At 44.4% G+C, this 20,772-nt stretch overlaps 1 protein-coding gene across 3 annotated transcripts; it reads right to left on the bottom strand.

Moving 5' to 3' along the window:
• Positions 1–703: 703 nt before the first annotated feature.
• klhl15 (kelch-like family member 15) lies at positions 704–12,200 on the bottom strand. Of its 3 annotated transcripts, XM_061093749.1 has the most exons (10): positions 11,976–12,200; positions 11,089–11,176; positions 10,123–10,231; positions 9,811–9,949; positions 8,587–8,775; positions 7,831–8,055; positions 6,810–6,971; positions 5,534–5,743; positions 5,202–5,392; positions 704–5,040 (listed from the first exon to the last, which is right to left on the bottom strand). In XM_061093749.1, the coding sequence occupies exons 3-10, from the start codon at positions 10,140–10,142 to the stop codon at positions 4,224–4,226; spliced, it is 1,953 nt and encodes a 650-aa protein (XP_060949732.1). In that variant the 5' UTR covers positions 10,143–10,231; positions 11,089–11,176; positions 11,976–12,200; the 3' UTR covers positions 704–4,223. The 3 variants fall into 3 exon arrangements, with proteins under 3 accessions (XP_060949732.1, XP_060949733.1, XP_060949734.1); XM_061093750.1 differs by lacking the exons at positions 10,123–10,231; positions 11,089–11,176; positions 11,976–12,200 and having other exon boundaries at positions 704–4,723; positions 4,787–5,040; XM_061093751.1 differs by lacking the exons at positions 10,123–10,231; positions 11,089–11,176; positions 11,976–12,200 and having other exon boundaries at positions 704–4,714; positions 4,787–5,040.
• Positions 12,201–20,772: the final 8,572 nt, after the last annotated feature.

Raw genomic sequence — 20,772 nt, 5'->3', positions numbered from 1 at the left:
TACTTTAAACTGAATCTCTCTGTTGAGGTCTGACATGTTAGGATTTATTTGACGTCAGAGAGTGTAACAGCCCCCCCGCTTCTCCATACACAACTGATGTTTACACGGCTCTTTTATTTTCACTTCTGGGTTGCCGTAGTGACACCGTAAAACTGTAATGACAGTTACAAGTTACACGAGATTTTAATCATTAAAACCGTCCGCTCCTTTGCGGTAATTATGCGAGGGGAGTCGCTACGTGTAAAAGACAACAAAATAAAACTGAAAATAAGCCCAACCCTTAAATAAAAGAATAAAACAGTCTGCATAAACTGGCCGGTTTAGCTGACAGTTACAGAGAGATTTCTGCCTGGTGAGATCTGCAGTTTCTGTTTTAAATCATGATGAATTGTGGACAGAATGTTTTTGTTTAATAAAAATGATCAGAACTATGTTTTGAGTTTCTATTTTCAGTGTCACTGTACAAGATCAGCTTACCCTGTGAACCACTGTAATGTTTTTAAAGATACGAAAATATTTAAAAAATTGTTTTCTCAATCATCCCTTCGATTTATAGTCTGAATAAATAATCGCTGGATAACTTGCTGACGACAGAATCAAGTTATAAACAGACATGAGATTCAGAAACGAATACAACACAATAAATAATCGGGAGAAAACTCCGAAAATACAAACATGAATAAAACACACTGAAAAAACCACCTGAAAGTTGACCAATATGAACATTTATTTCTGGAAAGTTACAAATCGTTTCCAAAGAGTTTCTACTCAGATTATAAGATATGTTAATCTGATTTTACTTTCTTTTTCGGATACAGTCGTTGTAGCAAGGTATGTGTATTTTTAATTCCTCTATTCTGTTTTCCTACTGACGGACTGAAGACTGGTGAACTAAAGACTGAATGTGCCTCAACTCAGGACAGCAGAACTGTGACGGTTACATGTTTCTTCTTCACACAGCGACGATGATGAGGAGGAGGAGGAGGAGGAGGAGGAGGAGGAGAGGGTTGTGATGCTCATGGTAATGGCAGCAGATACAGTGACACATGAGAAAACAGGCCGTGGCGTTTTAAAAGGCTCATTTCCTAAACCAGACCTGCCGCTGACAGTGTGAGCTCGGGTTCGTTCAACGTGTGATTCCCCCTGTAGTTATTCTAAAGGTTAAAAAAAAGTTAAAACAAAGTGCAAGGAGGGGAAAATAACACGTGAAAAGAGGGAAGAACAACTTGAGACACTGGATTTTAAAGTGTTGAAATGTTTGAAAGTTGTGGAAAATGTAGTACATTGTCAAATATCTGTCATTTCCCTTTTACTTTGATATTTTACCAGCTGATCAAGTTAAAATGGAAAAAAAAATTCCAATAGGACAAGTTAGTGCAGTTCAGAGGACGCAACGCTGAGAACGTTTCATCCAATAGTTTCAAGTAATAAATAAAATCAGCTGGATCTAAAATGTCAAATGTGAGGATTCGCTGCTTTTGTAAATTACATATTTAGATTTTGTTCACCTCAACATTTGACTCATTGGCTCGAGGAAATGTCTCAACGCCAGAGGGACAGGTTGTCTGTCTCTCTGTCCCATTATTGGGAACATGGCGTCTCACAAATGTTTTCAGGGAATCTCTTCAAATGTCCTTTAAACGTCCCCTTAGAACTGATTGGAATATGGGAGGTCAAAGGACAAAGTCACGGTGACCTCACAAAACTTGTCCCGCCTCTTAGACATGACCTCAGGTTCAACTTCCTTCACAGTTTGATCAGTTTGTCCAAATGTGGACAAACGAGTGCAGTGATTCTAGTTCTAGATTCAACAATGAAATCCTTATCTGCAGCCACATTGTGTTAACTGAATTTCTCAAAACCTTTTTTTCCTTTCAAGTATTTTCCCCCCCAAGTCACCAAAACGTAAACATGAGAAGTGACGTGTGTCAACGCCGCTGAGGAGGCGTCACCGGGGAAAGGAGGCGGAACCCAGGCAGCGTCGCATCAACACTGGAAAGCAGCAGCGGCTCAGGACTCGAGGTTTGTGTGTGAACAAAGATTCAGGAATTTATAGATGAGTGTTTTCATAGCAGGAGGACACTGAAGTCTGATCCCTTTAAAACATGTATCGTGGATATCTGGAAGAAACTTTCACAGGTGATGGAAACCTGTGAAAGGAACTTTTTGCATACAGTAAAAAGGTAAAGTTGCTGAAGTCGGTAGTGTCCTAATGAAGTTTCTGAACATTTCTGATCCGGTCAGTTCACGAAGGAGGAAAGACGTCTCTCACAGCTTCCGCTCGTCAGCCCCAGACCGACGAGGGAACCAGGAGAGAGCACGAGGTACGATTTGAAAACAACACCATTCACAATGAAATTCTCATAATAATAAATAAACCTACTACTGTTACTGCATAGCTCGGTGAAAAGCAATACCTTAGAAAATAAATAACAGGCGGCTGACAGACGGAGCTGCATCAGCATGTGCTCTAGCCCTTTTCACAGTTGGCTCATGAAAATAAAAATAAATATCCAGAAAAGGCCCAGGTCCGAGGCGTGGAGGAGCTCGTGGAGCAGGAGATCAAAGCGCCGCACTGCGAGGATGTGAAGCTCTGACGACACGATCTTTGCATCTGATGCGACTTGAACTGAAGGCTTTATTTCAGAGTCTGAAATTAACAGCTGACGGCCAAACGGTGGGAAAAGATCATCTGAAACCGCTGGAGGGGATTTTGCTCTGAAATGTCACTAACGGTGGGAGTTGTGGTGGCTGTTGAATTCAAACCCACAGAGCTTGAAACGTATCGACCACGTCTCCAGGTAAATGAATGACTCGTTTGTTCTTACTTTGTTCTGAAGAGGATTTTCTGAACAGACAGTTTCTCCACAGCTAAAAGGAAATTAAACTGTTGGAAATGCAGATTCACCTCCAGTATCATCCACAGAGTAACGTCACCTACTTCAAGACTTTGCTATTCTTTGTCATGTCATCAGAAAATTTGAATCTTTAGGTTTCAAACTAGTTCATGATCATCAAAATGTTCTTCCATGAGGCCTGAAGTCAAATATTTGACCTAGCTGCATGTTTTAAGATGGACACACTTTCAGTTCCCGAAAAGACGCGTCAGCCAGAAGGTTAATTTCAGACGCTGCTAAACGTCTCCAGCGTCCTGAGACACTCGGGTTCTCTGTGCAGTGACACACAGAGAACCACCCGGGTGAGTGCAGGGAATGTAGATGACCGGAAGTAAAGCTCTGCCGGTGATTCGACGGATAGCGGACCGCTCTGAGACGGAGTTCCATCTCTTCGAAGCAGGTAGACGAGCCCCTTCCAGTGGAGAAGGAGGCCTCGTGTACCTCGTGGCTTTGGGTTTGTTCAGCTCACTCGCTCATCCACACACAGATGCTCTGAAAACGACGAGACAGAGGAAGGAGAGGTGGCGCGAAAAGACGTGTGAACATGAGCACAGTATCGTGGATATCTGGAAGTAACGAGCAGAGTTCGGGCTGAGAAGCTGGAACGCACTGGAAGCGAAACCTGAATTGACCTGAACAGCTGGAGGCAAAGCAGTCAACAGTCTGCTTCATATATCTGGAAACAGGCTCTAAGATGAACTACACTACAGTATATAGTGTTGTAGTTAGGTTATATACCTCATTGTATAGTGTTGTATATATTATTTCAACATTGTTTGATAGAAATAGCCGCGGTCAGTGCTTTGCTTTCGCTAACTAGCGACTAAATTGATTAAAGATATACAGGATGTGTGTCTGAGTTTGAATCGGTTGATGGAAGCAGGTTTGTTTGGCCGATAAACTCAAATGAAAACTTGCGTTTGCTCGTTGAGTGATTCTGACGCTTCCAGTGCGTTCTGCAGTGAGCCGGACACGACACCGGGGGGGTGAGCAGTAGAACAGGAAACCGACCACAGTCCAAACAGAAACCAGCAGAATGAAACATTTTTTTTCTCCACACGATTAGTTTTCCTTAATTTTCTGAGAAAGCTAATTCTGAAAATGTTCCAGCTGACTGTTGTGGCGTCTCACCACGCCAAGCGTCAGCTGCCTTCGTGAAGAGGACTCAGCCTCTTCCTTACCCCGGGTAAGTGCTGATCTCAGGTTTGAAAAGCCTGCACGTGGGTGGAGTCTCCCGCCTGTAAACCCCCGAGCTCCCAGCAGGAGGCTGCAGTCCCGATCAGTGCATCTGGTTTCTATAAAAGGAGGCTTGTTGTGGAGCAGCCCTCAGCTGCAGCGCCGGACGTGCTCCAGCACGTACTCTGGGAAATGCAGACTGCACACCTGCAGCCCGTCCAGTTTGCAAGGCATCCTGGGATACTCATCCTCCTTCCACTTGTTCTCGTCAGGGTCGAAGGTGAGGATGGAGTCACTGTAGTGGCCGTTGTAGCACAGGCCCCCGAGGACCATGATCTGCCTGTCCAGCACCGCCACGCCGTGGCCGCTGCGCCCGATGGGCATGGAGGCCAGGATGGTCCACTCGTCGGTGTCGGGGTCGTACACCTCGGTGGACGGGCAGCCCTGCGACTCGAAGGAAGCCCGCAGGATCACGCACACCCCCCCGAACACGTACAGCTTCCCGTTGTGAGAGATCATCTTGTGGAAGCAACGGGCGTAGTTCATTTTGGATTTGTTCTCCCAGCAGCTGGCCTGAGCGCCGGGCAGCACCGGGCCTCGGCCAGTGCGTGTCCTGTGTGCGTCCGAGCCCCCCGAGCTGCCTCCTCCTCCTCCACCACCTCCTCCTCCACCACCTCCTCCACCACCTCCTCCACCACCACCTCCACCACCACCTCCTGCTTCCCGCCCTGGATCGAACACACACACCTGTTTGGAGGTGGAGGAGGAGGTGATTCCTCCAGTGATGTACAGTTTCCCGCTCAGAACCGTCCCCTCGTGGCCGTACTTGTTGACAGGGTACGGGTCCACGAACTCCCAGCGGTCCTCTGTGATGTCATAGCGCTCGGTGGAGTAGAAGGTCTCGTCTCGTGTGCGGCCCGCCACAGCGTAAATAAACTTTCCAATGACGCCGACGGCAAACTCTGACCTGCAAACAACAAGATGCATTAAAATGTATCTACAAATCTTTTATGTATAAAAATAATGTTGGAGTATCTGAAGAAAAAAAACAAGCATCACACTGAAATTGACATAAATACAGCAAGAAAATCACTAAGCGACAGACATCCCAGGCGGAGCTGCTCTCACCGGGGCACAGACATGTCCGCCATGCGGAGCCAGGAGTTCTGTCGGGGGTCGTAGCGATAGACTTTGGAGGAAGCGTGAAACTCTCCGTCGGGTCCCAACTCCTCTCCGCCCAGCAGGAAGGCAAAGTTGTTGACGATGGCCAGGCAGTCGGGTCGTAGCGGCACCTGAGGTCCCTCCAGCTCCCACCACACCTGAGGGAGCGTTACACTGGTTACTGAGCCACAGTCACACACGGGTTTCAGATCAGATTATGTCAAAAGCACAACGAGTGGAAGCAGAACACTTCCTTCCACTGAAACGTGGCCTTCCAGCACAGAATAACGGGCAGACACCTTCGGGCGTTGCAGCAGCAGAATCTTGCTGTTGACCATACTGTGGCCGATCATCCCCCTGAAGACGGCGGTCTGCGGGCGGACGGAGCGGATGCGGTTGGAGCGCGTCTCCACCAGAGGCTGCTGGTTGACATCATGGAAGTAGCTGAGCGCCTGGTCCACCTCCTGCCTCAGCTGGCGGGAGTAACGGTAAAACTCTGACGTCTTCACCTGCCGAGGAGGAAGAGGAGAGATGAAGGTCACCGGCGACAACGCCAGACTGCAACACACGAGGTCAGCCTCAAGGCTCTTATATACTTCTACGTTCTCCGTTTCTCGGAGAGGGCTCAACAGGGGGCGAAGAGTCTTTTTGATTTTTACCTCTCCGACCACTGTACGTCGAAAAAATTCACCGCCAAACCCATAGGTGGCGCAACGGAAGACGAGCTCAGAGAAGCCTACCCCATTTGGGAAGAAGAAGTCCACGTGTCTCTGTTGACATGTTAGCTCCTCCCACACACTGAACCATGGCAACTAACAGAACTAAATAAAGTGACACCCAGCAGGTCAAGATGCTGATGTTATCGTTTCTTAGCGCAGCGGTTCCCCGGTCTTGTTTCCGAACTGTGTTGCTGATTCCACAGCTTGAATCTGCTTGAGGCTACATGTAGCTAGGAGCTACACGGAGCTAGCTCCCCCCCCAGCTTCCACACACAGTCAGCAGGGACTCCCGACACTAACTACTACCCAGTGTTTGCTTCTAACCTGACGGTATTATAGAAACAGTGTCATGAGAGAAGTGGAATTAAAGTCGTGACGGCGGGATTTTGCTCTGTTACCACCGCAGTTAGCATGGTGGCTAGCCTAGCCCGCTAGCGCCGTTTTGAAAGCTCGTTATAACCGTCTGTGACCGTGCACACATGCCGTCAGTGCTCGAACGAGCCACCGTCAGCCGGACAACTCCGCTGGCTTAACACACACGTCACATTAATCGTAGAATCATAGTTGTGTTTGGGTTTGATGCTATATGGAAGTAAACAGGAAGTTTGAGGTCCGGAAATGACGTCGAACAGAAATGACATTGTACGGAAATGATGTCGTTCGCGGACCAATCACAGCCAAGAGTTGTCCGTGGGCTCTCCGTCATGAACACGGACAGTTAGAAAAATCAGACGTGTACGAAAAGCTGTCCGAAGCGCTCGGAGAGGGCGTTCCACGACGGATAGGGCCGTCTTATCTATCCGTTTTAAAAATACGTACAAGCATAAATTGGCCTTCAGTCTGCCTCAGCACTCACCTTCTCGAAGATGTTGGCAGGCGTCATGAGACAGAAGCGGATGGACTGCACGATGGTGTCCGTGTGCCTCCAGCGCCGCCGGTCGTGCCGCAGCCACGACTGAACCGCTTCGTACAGCTCGATCTCTGGGAAGCGGCTCAGGGCGTCGCTGTTCAGGTACGCCTGGTTCAGAGAGGAATGTTACCACAGGTGAACTTGTGAGTGAATCGTTTAAAAAGACACAACGTCGCTGAGCTCTCCTGCTTCACGTCAACAATAACACCGTCACTGGTCAGAAGTTCAGGACCTGAACTGTACGTGAAGTTTACTTAGTTTGACTCGCTCTATAGTTTAAGAGACGTGTATTTAAACTAGGGCTGGGCAAGTTAACTCGTTTCAATAGAGTTAACTCAAGTGATGAGTTAACTCGATTAATTATTTTATCTCGCATTAACTCAGGTTTGATTATTTATTGTTTTATTGTGAAAGTCAGGCTTTTATTTTGTGAAAGTCTGTTGCCGACTGCTGCAGAACAGGAAAAAAGAAAATAATTGGCGGATAAACAATCGAGTTAACTCATCACTTGAGTTAACTCGATTAAAACGAGTTAACTTGCCCAGCCCTAGTTTAAACACATTGAAAAGGGTCCAACATGTAGCGTGCATACAGTTCACATTTAAAGGAATTGTTAATTAACTGTAATCAAGGTAAAAGTGTGAAATAAGTCATATCGCTCAGCACTACTGTGAAATATCCCACTTACTATACATTCCTTAAAAACCCTTATTGATGGGATTTGAATAACGTTTTTTGTATATAAACTACATTGAGGTGATACTGTTTATAATAATCAGATTTAAACTACTGCTACATATCAACATATAGTTATCGATAGATCTGCAGACAAAACCCTAAAGTAGAAAGATTCCTTCCTGCTGACGTCTCTTCTAAAAGATCAGAAACGTCTGAGAGTGTATTAATAGCTGTGCTTTGCTTTGCTGTGAGTCATTTGTGGCTTCGTGTGTTCGCTCAACAATCGGACCTGCAGTCTCTCGAGGCTGAGGTAGGACAGGAAGTCGGGTCGGCTCATGAGGGGGACAAAGTTGTCGAGTAGGAAGTTGTCGAGCTGCTCCTGGACGCCCTCCACGCCGACGCTGAAGTCCTCCAGAAGCCGCATGACCTCGGCACAGTTCTCCAGACAGATCTTGGCCAACAGGAAGGAGCAGCAGAACTCCACCGCCTCCGTCAGCTGGACGTACATGGCCGCCTGCCGGGACAGGAAGACGAAACATGAGGGAGAAGAAACAGAATCACTGTGACCTGCACTGAACTCAGGGTAATCTCTTGAAGTTCTCCAGAGAGGCTGTATGTGAGAATGCAAATGAGTCAGAGGCTCTGGACATTCTGGAGTCAGTTAGCAAAAATTAGCCCATGTGAAAATACAGCAGGACAATGTCCAGAGGATTCACAGATGATGTTTCTAATATGTGATGGAGGCAAATGTGGAAAAAAACAAAAGTAAAATACAAAGATCTCAGGATGAAGAAGAGAAGAACACGTAGAAGACGAAGACGTCCACTAGGAAACACGAGGAGATTCCAGATCTTCTGCTGATGAGGCCGACGCCGTGTGGAGGAGCTGGGAACAACAACACTGATCTTTCCACAGCAGAGTTTATACGTCATGTCCCGCCTCCTGCTGCTCTACAGGCTCCGCCCCTGCTGCTGTTGCTTCACAGGAGAAACACAAACTTCCAACAAAGTCCAGAGCACAAAGAACCGTCATTCTGGGATGCTACCTGCAGGATTTCTTGGACCGTGGGCATGCTGAGCTCCAGCGAGCCGTAGTACATGAACCGGAGGATGTGGCCGAACCCCGCGGCCGTCAGCCCCTTCATGTGGATCTTGTCCTGGTCCCTCTCCCTCATGTCTGCTGTGAACATCACCCGGAAATAGTCGCTCTGTGTGGCCAGCAGCGCCTTGTGGGCCTGCAGGAGAAATAAGAAGCAAAGTAATACATGAACCTAATGAGCATAGACATATATATACATGTAATAATCCAGTAGAAGTTTCCTCACATCCAGCACTTTCGTATTTTCAAGTCTGATTTTAAAACTACTTTTCTGAACACGTGAGGGATGGGTGCTGATTAGGGTTGCAAAATTCCGGGAATATTCAAAGTTGGAAACTTTCCATGGGAATTAACGGGAATTAACGGGAATATACGGGAATTAACGGGAAGAAACTGGAAATGTTGTGGGTAATTTATACTAACTGTATTTACCTTGTCATATACAGACATGAATATAAACATTTTGTTGTGTCATAGGCTGATTTGAGTCCTGAGGAAACTTTGGGCACTTGACTATATGCTTCTGCATCGTTGTGTCATTCTTAACATAGGTCTTTGCACAGTATTTGCAAATGTACACAGCCTTTCCTTCTACATTAGATGAGGTGAAATGTCTCCACACATGAGAGAGTGCACGTGGCATTGTTCTGTAGAATAAGATGAGAAAAAAGTTTGTAAAAAAACACTAATGCAATGCCAGAGATATAAATAGTTAGCCAAACAATTGGAATCGTCTGTAAACATATTTTACAATTGATGGATAAATGAATGGAAATAGTCTAGATGAACAGATGAACAATCCTCAATCAGCATGCTAATATATTTTCCCAGTAATATCATGGAAACTTACCTGACTAGTCCTTCACTCTACAGCAGGCCTCAATAGCCCTGCTGTAGAGTGAAGCATGCTGGGAGTTATCTGTGCATGTGATGGAAGAATGACCAGTGGAGGGTTGAAACTCAACGTTCCATACATCTTTAAAATAGAGTTTTGAATGATGTTTTAATACCTCAGCGTTTAATTTGCGTTTTTTTTTTTTAATTCCCGAGCTAAACTTCCCATGGAAACTTTCCACCCCTTTGCAGCCCTAGTGGTGATATGTAATGTTTGATCCTGGATTCAACACAATGCATCACACAGGTTTGTGCGTCTTCAGCCTCACTTGTGTACCTGGAAGTGATGCTCCTCTATCAGCAGCGTGACGTCCAGCAGCAAACGCTCCTCGTACAGCGCCCGGAAGCCGGACGACACGCTCCCATCATGCACCTGGGACAGGTACACCTCCACATCCGCCCCCGACATAACACACCTGAGCGAATGAATGAGAGACAGTGAGTGTGAGTCTTTGCTGACACACAGTCAGATTAGTGGAAGAAAAAAAGAGAGAAAATCCTTAGAACACACTCACACACAAATCTGGGAGAAAAGATAAAGAAACAAAACACATTTCAAATGTACACAAACACACACACACACACTCACCTCTGATTGGCCACGGGCATGTCAGTGGGGGTTGTCCGAGCCAATCAGAGGACAGTGCCCCTTGTGTCCAGTAGATCCGAACAAAGTCCCTTTGCTGTGCGTCAATCACCTGAACGACAAAACAACACAAACAACACAACCACCAGGTTAAAGCATGAACGTCTCCCGGAGAAACGTTTATTTATCCACAAAAAGAAGGAGATGCAAGAACTTCTGCAAACTTCTCACAGCTTCCACCACGACACCCACACATTACCACGTTCACACCTGTCTACACACACCTTCGGTCACATTGTGTAGTTCAACAGAAGAAAGTAAGCAATTTGTTCACTTCTCATATATTTGATGGTTACGTCCCTGGTCTCATTGTGAAAGTAAATATTATACGTCATTTATACTATATTAATATTAAACACAACCTTGAAGAGTTACGGGTAAGAGGATTGTTTGAGTTCACTTGTTACAACATTGTGCTCTTAGAATATCTGACAGCTGGATCCTTTACCTTATTCCCCATTGTGTTTATAAACTGTCAATTTCCCCAGAGCTTGAAAATCTTCCTACAATTTCTACAATTTCTCCTTTTGTCAAAAGAGAATGAAATTACAAATCACAGATGACAAAGAAAAGCACCAACTGAAAAAACCGTTGCTCCTCTATTCATGAAAAAGACGTCAGAGGAGTCAAAGATTAACAGTCAGGTTGTAAGAAGGAAACTAATTTAAGTTATCTTCTGAATTGCCTGTTAACACAAATCCTGCTTCAGCCCTAAGTTGTGTGTTTAAAGATTTCATGTTCAAAGAAGAATCTCCATCACTTCCTTCAGAAGCAGGTTTAGATCATCCAGATTACCTGTCGTCTGACTCCTCCTGTTTTAACACATTTATTGGTAATTTGATGAGGCAAAGCCGATAGTTTGAGGCGCTTCAGGTGGAAGATGGAAAGTCTCCAGAGGAGGAATCGTACCTTTTAGAGCCCGGGCGAACGATCCCAGGCTGTGATGGCTGAGAGCTAAGGGGCCGCTCGCATCTCCTGTGTTTGTGTTTCCCTGGTTCTACACCGAGGAGACAGGAAACAGATCCGTGAGACACTGGAGGACGAGCAGAGACCAACAACATCACAGCAAACGCACAAACATCAGCTGGACGACACAACAAGGACAGCCGGAGACACGTGAACATCACATTCTACTTCATACACATCTACAGTCGTCTAAGGAACTGTTCTTGTTTCTTTCAAGAGGATGAAGAACTGTTTCCCTCTAAGTTTGATTTATTCAGTGCAGATTAATTTCTCAGTTAAAACTATAAATTATTCAAAGTATAAAGTGTCAGTGTCAATGTTTCCGTCCAACCAGCAGCCGACAGCTGGAAGCAGTTCTGAGCGACTGAGAGAAATGACATGTTGACAGTCTGCAGAGCTAACATGCTAACATGCAGCTGAAAACATGCTAACATGCTAACCTGTAGCTGAAAACATGCTACGGACACACACAGTGTGAACCTTCATCATGAACACGGGTTGTGTTATGACTGTGATTCACTGGCAGTGTGTGTGTGTGTGTGTGTGTGTGAGTGGGTGGGGGGGTTTGACACTTTACCACAGTTTGGTGGCTCCACCCCCTGGCTTCTGTGCTACCAGCAGCTAGAGCTAACATGCTAACATGCACGTCCACAACAAAGGCTGCCGCTGCACTCAGGGGGGGCGGGGGGGGGGCAGGTTGTGTCTCACGTGCAGGGGGTTGACAGCACAGCTGGACATCCCCCCCCACACCCCCCCCACTCCAAACACACACAAACACTCTGCGGACCCGGGCAGCAGCGCTAGCTTTAGCGGCGCTGCAGACGTCTCACCTCGGCGGTGCGAATCCCCGCAGCCCCCCCTCTGCGACCAGGCGGCTCCGGCTCCTGCGGACATGAAGCCGCGGGTTCGATGCCGGGATCAGGAAAGCGGGCGGAAGCGGCGCGGCGCCATGTCCGTGAGCATCCGGCGGCCAGACGAGGAGGCGCCCCCCCCACTCGGCTCGGAGTCAAACGGCTGAAGAACCACAGCAGCACTCGGGCTGCAGGGACGCCATCTTCTGCGCCTGCGTCATTTCCCTTCCGGGCGGAAGTGAGGGAGGCGGAGCGCTGCGCCGCAAAGATCGTAAGTTAGACAGATGTCTCACTCTGCTCCGGTTTACCTCAAACGTGCGTTGAGGGAAAGAAAGAGGTTAAATGTGAACTGAAGCTGAGCTAAACACAAACTTAAACTAACCTGAACTTAAAATAACCTAAACATGAACCTTATTGTAACCCGAATCTAAACTAATCGAAACTTAAACTAACCTAAACAAAACCTGAAACTACGCAGTGAATAAACATCAAAAAATTGATGTACTGTTATATGATAAAATATGTATGAAACAGTTTCCTCAGAGTCTTAAAGATGCTCTGCTCTTCATCGACTCTTCTTCATTCTGTAAATGTCTCATTCACTTTTCTTCTGCTTGTTTCCATTCTGTCAAACTGGTGATTTTGTTCTTTTACCTGCACCAAGGACGAGATGTTTCCACCTGTTTGTTTGAAGAGAAAGAAACGCTGAGTCATGATTCCAGTGAAGTCGGTGGAAGGATGTTTATTGAGCATTAAAGCAGAGACAAGTAGAAACAGAACTTTTCTCTCTGAGATGTTTTTCTTCTCGTTACATCTGGTTTGTCACAGAGGAAATGATCCATGTGTTTGACTAATAGACTGAATATAAAGGCTTTGACTGGGATGTGCTGCTGTTATACTGCAGCGCCACCTGTGGGTCAAAAGTAGAAAAGCCACCACCGCTCTGCACCTGATGCAGAAATGAAAACGTCCCATTTTTAAGTCCAGAGATTTGATCTTTTGTGTCAAAGACAAAACTCGGATTTTAAAATCAAAGTGATTTGGTTGTGTTGAACTTTGTGTTGAACTAAATCGATTTGTGACGTGAATCCAGGAACTTTAAGATCATAAACAAACAGAATGTGGTTCTACACACATGGAGACAGACTGAGGGACAAAGGTGGAACAGAATAAAGGAAACTTAAACATATATGTGGCTCTTTATAGAGGGGTTATATATTCTGCTTGTGTTGTGTCATTTCAATAAACACATTCTTCATGTGAATAAACACAATCGGTGTGGATGGCCATCTAGTGGTGAAGTTACATATTACAACAACCTCCTCTGATTCCTCTGGAGCTCTGTCTCCACTCTGCCTCCCAGCAACAAGGCCCAGTCAGAGCCGCTCTACTGTTAAGGCGTGTTGGTTTATCCTATATATGAGAGAAGCCGATCCAAGATTTTGGTTCAATCAAATGTTTTATTTAAAGATACAATGAAGAGTTATTCATAGCTATGGACAATTATCACAGTCTATGCTAATTAAGTTAGCAGTAGGAAGATGAAAATGGCCCCGAACAGCAGGGGTTTGGTATAGTTATAACAGTAGAATTGATGTGATTGGTTATGAATATTTGGAGGGGAGTCACCGCAAATCACTTTGGATCTCCCTTATTGGTCCAGCCGCAGTCCCACGCCTCTTGTTACCGAATCCAGGAAGTGACATAGCAGCAGCTCTCCGTCATGCACCTACGCTACTCTGCCGGTTGCTAGGGCAACTCTATCTACCCTGACAGTCTGATGTTGTCTCGTAATTCAGCCTTGAGTAGAAAGTGTCTTGCTCCAGCCATCTCGACTGCACCAATGTAACCATAACAAACTCTTTTCGACTCTCCTATCAGGACAGCTGTTAGACTGACCATCCTTGTGACGTACAAACATTTTTAGCAAATTCCAAATATTAAATATGATAAGCGAAAGGTTGAAAATAATGATTTGTATAAGGTAATGTTATTGACCCACTGCTCCTACCTCCCCTTCCGCCTTTATGAAAAGAGTCAGTGCCATTATGGTTTGAGAAACTATTATTGTGTGTCTGCTCCATCAAAACAATCTTGACTGTGAATGTGTAAACATTCGCATCCTCGAAACTAAACAATGTCATACTGACTTTGCCCCAGAAAGGACAGCTCCTTGAATTCTGTCTGATGTTGAATACAGCTAATGAAAATATGCTTTAATATCCAAGAAGTTAATTATGAGGACAACTAAAAGATACATTATTGGCACTAAACAGCAACGGTTATTAAATTAATTTGTATGTGCATTATATCTAGCTAAAACTACCTCTAGCTTTATTATTAAGAGTTCTTTCAGACACAACCTATAGTTAAAAGTTTGAAATTCCTAACACTACACACAAGCTGCTGCTGCTTCAGCCTCTGGATCCTCAGGACACAGCTCAGCCTCCGTCCACACACACTGTCCTCTTCACACTCTGCTCCACTAAGACAAGTCCTCCCAGTCCCAGCTGTTGAGAGAAGAAGACATCAGTGTCACAGAGACTCACTTCATCAGCTGTGAGTCAGTGATGCAGCTCATCCAGTAGAAAGAGCAGCAGGGACTTCAGTTCTGTTCAGAGGTGGAGCAGCTTCCTCTCTGCTTCATGTTCACGTGTTGGAATGAACACGCTAAGAGCTCAGTGTGTGTCCTCTGCATGTCAAAGTGCAGAGTGGACACCTGAGAGGTGGATTTACTGCTGTTACAGGTGAAGACATGTTTCACTGTGTGTTGATGAACATCTGCTTCTGACAAACTGGGACCAGATGAGACAGATGGACCTCAGCAGAGGTTCTGCTCTGTATAAAGAGCTCCTGGTTACCATGGTGATGAGGAGAGGCTTCAGTCCTACTGATCTCAGAGCTGTGACAAAGATCCACCTGATCAGTTCTTCACTGATGAAGTGAGAGGACAAACTGTCTCAGATCAGATGAAGACGTCTCTGTCCCTCGTGTGAGGCTGTCAGCTGTGGTCCAGCTTCACTTCCTGTTCACATGAAAACAACAACAACTGTCGTCTTCACGTCAACTCAATTACATGATCCCAAGCAGCTTGTGGCTTGTCTGATTGGCCAACTGTTGTCTCTCTGTGTCTCTGTCCAATCCTGACGTCTGTCCTCATTGTCCTCTCACATCTTCACTGAGGAGACACTGAGGCCTGAACTACGAAGACACTTCAACATGTCCAGGAGATCTTTCTGAGATCAGCTCAACTGAACCTGACAGACACAGTCAGGCTAAGTGGTCACATGACGCTGGTTATCAACTCATTAAGTTAACTCAGGTTTTCCTCATCGATATCTGAGCGTGCACATAAAAGGGGCGGGTCTACTGTGTGTGACCAATCACAGACATGGACAGTGTGACTGACAACAGAGCCTCATATTTCACAACCAGGATCAAACTGTTCTATAATAAAAATCAGAGGAGAACAAACACATGATCCAGAATAAAAGAAACTGAGTCACAGCTGCTAAATGCAGGAAGAACAGCTGGTAAAACATCTGGGATCGTGTCAATGTGTACGTTACAGCGCCCCCTGGTGGCATCTGGTAAAAATATTTTACGTGACCACGATATAATAACGTGTGTGAATGAGATAAATAACTCGAGGCCACGAGATCTGAATCTGTTGTTTACTAACAAGACGAGTGGAAGAGAAGAAGACACACACTGTCGTAGACTTGACGTTGGCTAATTATTAATAATCATGAAATATGATTATTAAAATATTAAAATTATTTATTTAAAATAATTAAAAATTATAAAGCTATCAATTAAGAATATTAAAATAATTAATGGAAACAGTAAAATGACCAATTCAAAATAATACAATCTGTAATTATTTTTTATCGACGCGGGGCACCACCCTGGTTAGAGGGACCAACAAGTCAATCTGTTAGGATCAGTCTCAGTTTATAAAAGTTACTTTTTTATAAATTATTAAATTATTTAATTTGTAGATCGTGTGGGAAGAAAGTCTGTGAGCTCGGTCTGCCGAGTGAACTTCCTGTGCCGCGGCCTTTCAAGGTAAAATAAAAAAATAGTCTTATCAAATTAAAAGCGTTGACTTAAAGTTAAAATTAAATGAAACAAATGTCTGTGGTTGTCGCCTCCTTTAGCAACGAAATCATCTGGAAAGACCTGGGGAGGTCTTGGAGAAGTCAGCAGTGCAGGGAAAAGGCAGCGATCTGAGTTAGGCTTCCCCTTATATTACCTGAAAGGTGCCTGCCCTCTTCCGGTGGGGGCCAGTGGGGTTTGTCGGCTCTCAGCCAATTGAATGTCAGGGTTCAACTCTCAGGGAGCGACTAGGATCACAGTGGGGGTCCTCCTGAAGGACGCTGGGGGATGCTTCCCCCGAAGGAGAGGCTCCAGGCTGGCTGGAATGTCCAACAAGGCCTCAAGTTTTAATGGCCCATTGTGTGGTGGTCAGCACTCTGGCTCTACACCAACTGAGGACACACACTGTCTCACTGACTCTGAGGACACATACTGTCTCACTGAATCTGAGGACACACACTGTCTCACTGACTCTGAGGACACACTGTGGTGGAAACCTCTGACTTCACTACTCAATAACCATTGGGATTAACCTTGTTAAGAAGTGGACGAGCTTTGTAGGACTGAAAAAACTAAACCTGAAGTGAACCTGATAACCACAAATCCTGCTTGGTAGCACAGACCCTGGATCTGTGATACTGACTGTGTTTAGTAAAATACTGATGAAAGCAGTGTGGACTCACTCCAACCATCTACTGACCTCAGAGTCTCCAGTCGACAAGTTGGACTCTGCTGTAGATCAAGCAGCTCCTTCACTCCTGAGTCCTGCAGGTCGTTGAAGCTCAGATCCAGTTCTCTCAGATGAGAGGGGTTTGACCTCAGAGCTGAAGCCAGAGAAGAACAGCTGATCACTGACAGACCGCAGAGCCTCAACCTGGATAAAGAATAAAACTTAACTTTAAATTAAACTGAGTTCATGTGTGAAAATTAGGTTTGCAAAGGGGTGGACGGTTTCCTGTAAATTTCCGGAAACTTTCCGGAAACTTTCCACAGGAATATTAAGCTCGGGAATTTTGGGAATTTTGAAAAAAAAAACTATGCAAATTAAATGCTGACCAATAAAAACATCATTCAAAACTCTATTTTAAAGATGTATGGAACGTTGAGATTCAACCCTCCACTGTGCATTCTTCCATCACATGCACAGATAACTCCCAGCATCCTTCACTCTACAGCAGGGCTATTGAGGCCTGCTGTAGTGTGCAGGACTAGTCAGGTAAGTTTCCATGATATTACTGGGGAAAATATATTAGCATGCTGATTGAGGATTGTTCATCTGTTCATCTAGCCTATTTCCATTCATTTATCCATCAATTCTAAAATATTTTTACAGACTATTCCAATTGTTTGGCTCACTATTTATATCTCTGGCATCGCATTAGTGTTTTTTTACAAACTTTTTTCTCATCTTATTCTACAGAACAATGCCACGTGCACTCTCTCATGTGTGGAGGCATTTCACCCCATCCAATGTAGAAGGAAAGGCTGTGTACATTTGCAAATACTGTGCAAAGACCTATGTTAAGAATGACACAACGATGCAGAAGCATATAGTCAAGTGCTCAAAGTTTCCTCAGGGCTCAAATCAGCCTTTGACAAAACAAAATGTTTATATTTATGTCTGTATATGACAAGGGAAATACAGTTAGTATAAATTACCCACAACATTTCCAGTTTATTCCCGTTAATTCCCGTTAATTCCCATTGAAAGTTTCCAACTTTGAATATTCCCGGAATTTTGCAACCCTAGTGAAAATAACAGACACATATTCATGTCAGCACAGACTCATAACATGGAAGATAAATATGAAATCAGACATGTTGGACTAAAAACGAGTCCTGATTCAGTAAAAATAGATTATTTGGACCCGGTCTCTGTCCTGCAGATCAGTTTAGGAAATCAAGAACTAAACTCAGTGTTTTAACAAGTAGCTGAATATTTAAAATGTCACAGATTAATTAATGAATGGATTCATGTCATGTGTGAAGTGGAATTATTTTAAATTATAATTAAATGAGATCAATTGTGTATGAATGCTGTTTTATAGATTTGAGATCTACAAAAGTCAGTTAGTGAACTGACCACAGAATTGTCAGTGGACAGGTTGGACTCTGTAGAAAACCACACAGCTCCTTCACTCCTGATTCCTGCAGGTTGTTGTCACTCAGATACAGATTTCTCAGATGAGAGGGGTTTGACCTCAGAGCTGAAGCCAGAGAAGAACAGCTGATCTCTGACAGACTGCAGCTCTTCAACCTGGATAAAGAATCAAACTTAACTGTAAATTAAACTGAGTTCATGTGTGAAAATAACAGACACATATTCATGTCAGCACAGACTCATAACATGGAAGATAAATATGAAATCAGACATGTTGGACTAAAAACGAGTCCTGATTCAGTACAAATAGATTATTTGGACCCGGTCTCTGTCCTGCAGATCAGTTTAGGAAATCCAGAACTAAACTCAGTGTTTGAACAAGTAGCTGAATATTTAAAATGTCACAAATTAATTAATGAAGGGATTCAAGTTATGTGTGGAGAGGAATTATGTTCAATTAGAATTAAATAAGATAAATTGTGTATAAATGCGGTTTTATAGATATGAGATCTACAAAAGTCAGTCAGTGAACTGACCACAGAGTCTCCAGTCGACAGGTTGGACTCTGTAGAAAACCACACAGCTCCTTCACTCCTGAGCCCTGCAGGTCTATGTTGTTACTCAGATCCAGTTCTCTCAGATGAGAGGGGTTTGACCTCAGAGCTGAAGCCAGAGAAGAACAGCTGATCTCTGACAAACTGCAGCGCCACAACCTGGATAAAGAAATATGAATATTAGAATGTGTCCTCCTGTTGTTGTGGATCGTCATCATGTCAACACAGACTCTCAACATGCTGCTGACCTCAGTCCAGTCTGTGACCTGAAGATAAATATCATACAGACATGTTGGACCATTGTTTCATTCATCAGCTTCTTCTCTGTGTGTTGGTCACTGAGCAGGTTTGTGTAATTAAACACTGTTTAAAGTAGGGACGGCTCCTGATGTCACTTCCTGTTTGTTTCTATACTTATCAACTGTCCAACGTGTCTCAATAAGAATGTGTCTTATTTGGAAAACCTGAGGAGGACGAGTGCTCGGCCTCAGTCCACATGTTATTTACTGACACTTTCTCAGTGATCAGGAGCAGGTGAGTGCAGGTGAATGGAGTTGATGAGGTGGACGTGACTGACAGGCTGGGTGAGGGACAGATGACTGAGGGACAGTGAGCAGAGCAGAACTGAGAAAATTTAAATAAATAATGACCCAATAAGAAAGAAAGTCTGAAAAGTGAAGAAGGATTTAAGGACCTCAGAGTCTCCAGTTGACAGTTTGGACTCTCCAGTCCAGAACACAGCTCCTTCACTCCTGAGTCCTGCAGGTCATTGTTACTCAGATCCAGTTCTCTCAGATGTGAGGGATCTGACTTCAGAGCTGAGGCCACGACTTCACAATGAGTCTCTGAGAGTCGACAACCACTGAGTCTGTAATTAAAGAAAATATCTGTTTGAATAAAATCAGAAAACACAACATTCATACAAAACTTGATCATGTGACCCTCACCCTGGTAAATCCCCTCTTTGCCTCATGAACATGTTAAAAACTCCTCAAGAGAATCCTGTCAGATTTGGTTCAAGCGTTGATTCAGACTGACAGAGGAACTCATTAGATTCAGGTGGTCAAAGGTCAAAGGTCAAGGTCACAGAACATGTTCATTCAGACTGACTGAGGAACTCTCTCTCACACACACACACACACACACACACACTCACTCACACACAAACACACACAAACACACACGCTCACACACACACACACACACACACACACACAAACACACACACACTACACTTTACACTGAAGACACATCACTTTTTGTCATCATTCTGAAACCACTTCATACCAGTGATACATTAAGAGAATAGCATGATAATAATAACCCTAACAAAGAGCAGGAAACTTTAAAATGTTAAGAACATACAGTCTGAAGTTTGAATTAGAATTATAAATATTTAGGCACTGAACCTTATAACACCTGTGATCAGACTTTCTGCTAACGTTTGTCACTTCTGCTCTCGCTCAGGAAAGAAGGAGCAGTTTATTGCAATTTTACAACCTGAACCTTACACTGACCCTCTAGTTGGTTAATGTTTAACAATGTTTATAGTGCAACTTTATATTAGAGGACAGTTTGATTTACAATGTAGATATTGTAGTTCAGACTTTGAACCTCAGTTTCTCTGCATGTCTTCACCGTCTCTCCTTCCATTGATCCACATTCAGTCCTCACAGAATGAAAGAAAGATGTCTGCGTTCAAGTCTCTGGTTGTGTTGATCCTCAACATCTGGACTCTCACCACAGCAGGTACGTGAAGTCTGATCTTACTCAGAAATCACAGCTTCTGTTTGAACGTAGTACTTTGTACAGGCATGTTGGTTTCCATCAGACGAAGCAGGAAACATGAGAAATGATTGTGAAGGTTTATAACAACAAAGAGAAACATGTTCTCACTGAGCTGGAGGTGAAACAGTTCACACCAGATGTTGGGTTCTTTTATTCTTCATTGAAACTTGAGCATCAACAGAACTGAACTGAGTTGTGGTTTTGAATCATGAACTTGACCTGATGCAGATACATT

Source organism: Limanda limanda, chromosome 20 (assembly GCF_963576545.1).
Source record: "Limanda limanda chromosome 20, fLimLim1.1, whole genome shotgun sequence".
NCBI lineage: Eukaryota > Metazoa > Chordata > Actinopteri > Pleuronectiformes > Pleuronectidae > Limanda > Limanda limanda.
This window is presented reverse-complemented; position numbering and strand designations above follow the sequence as displayed.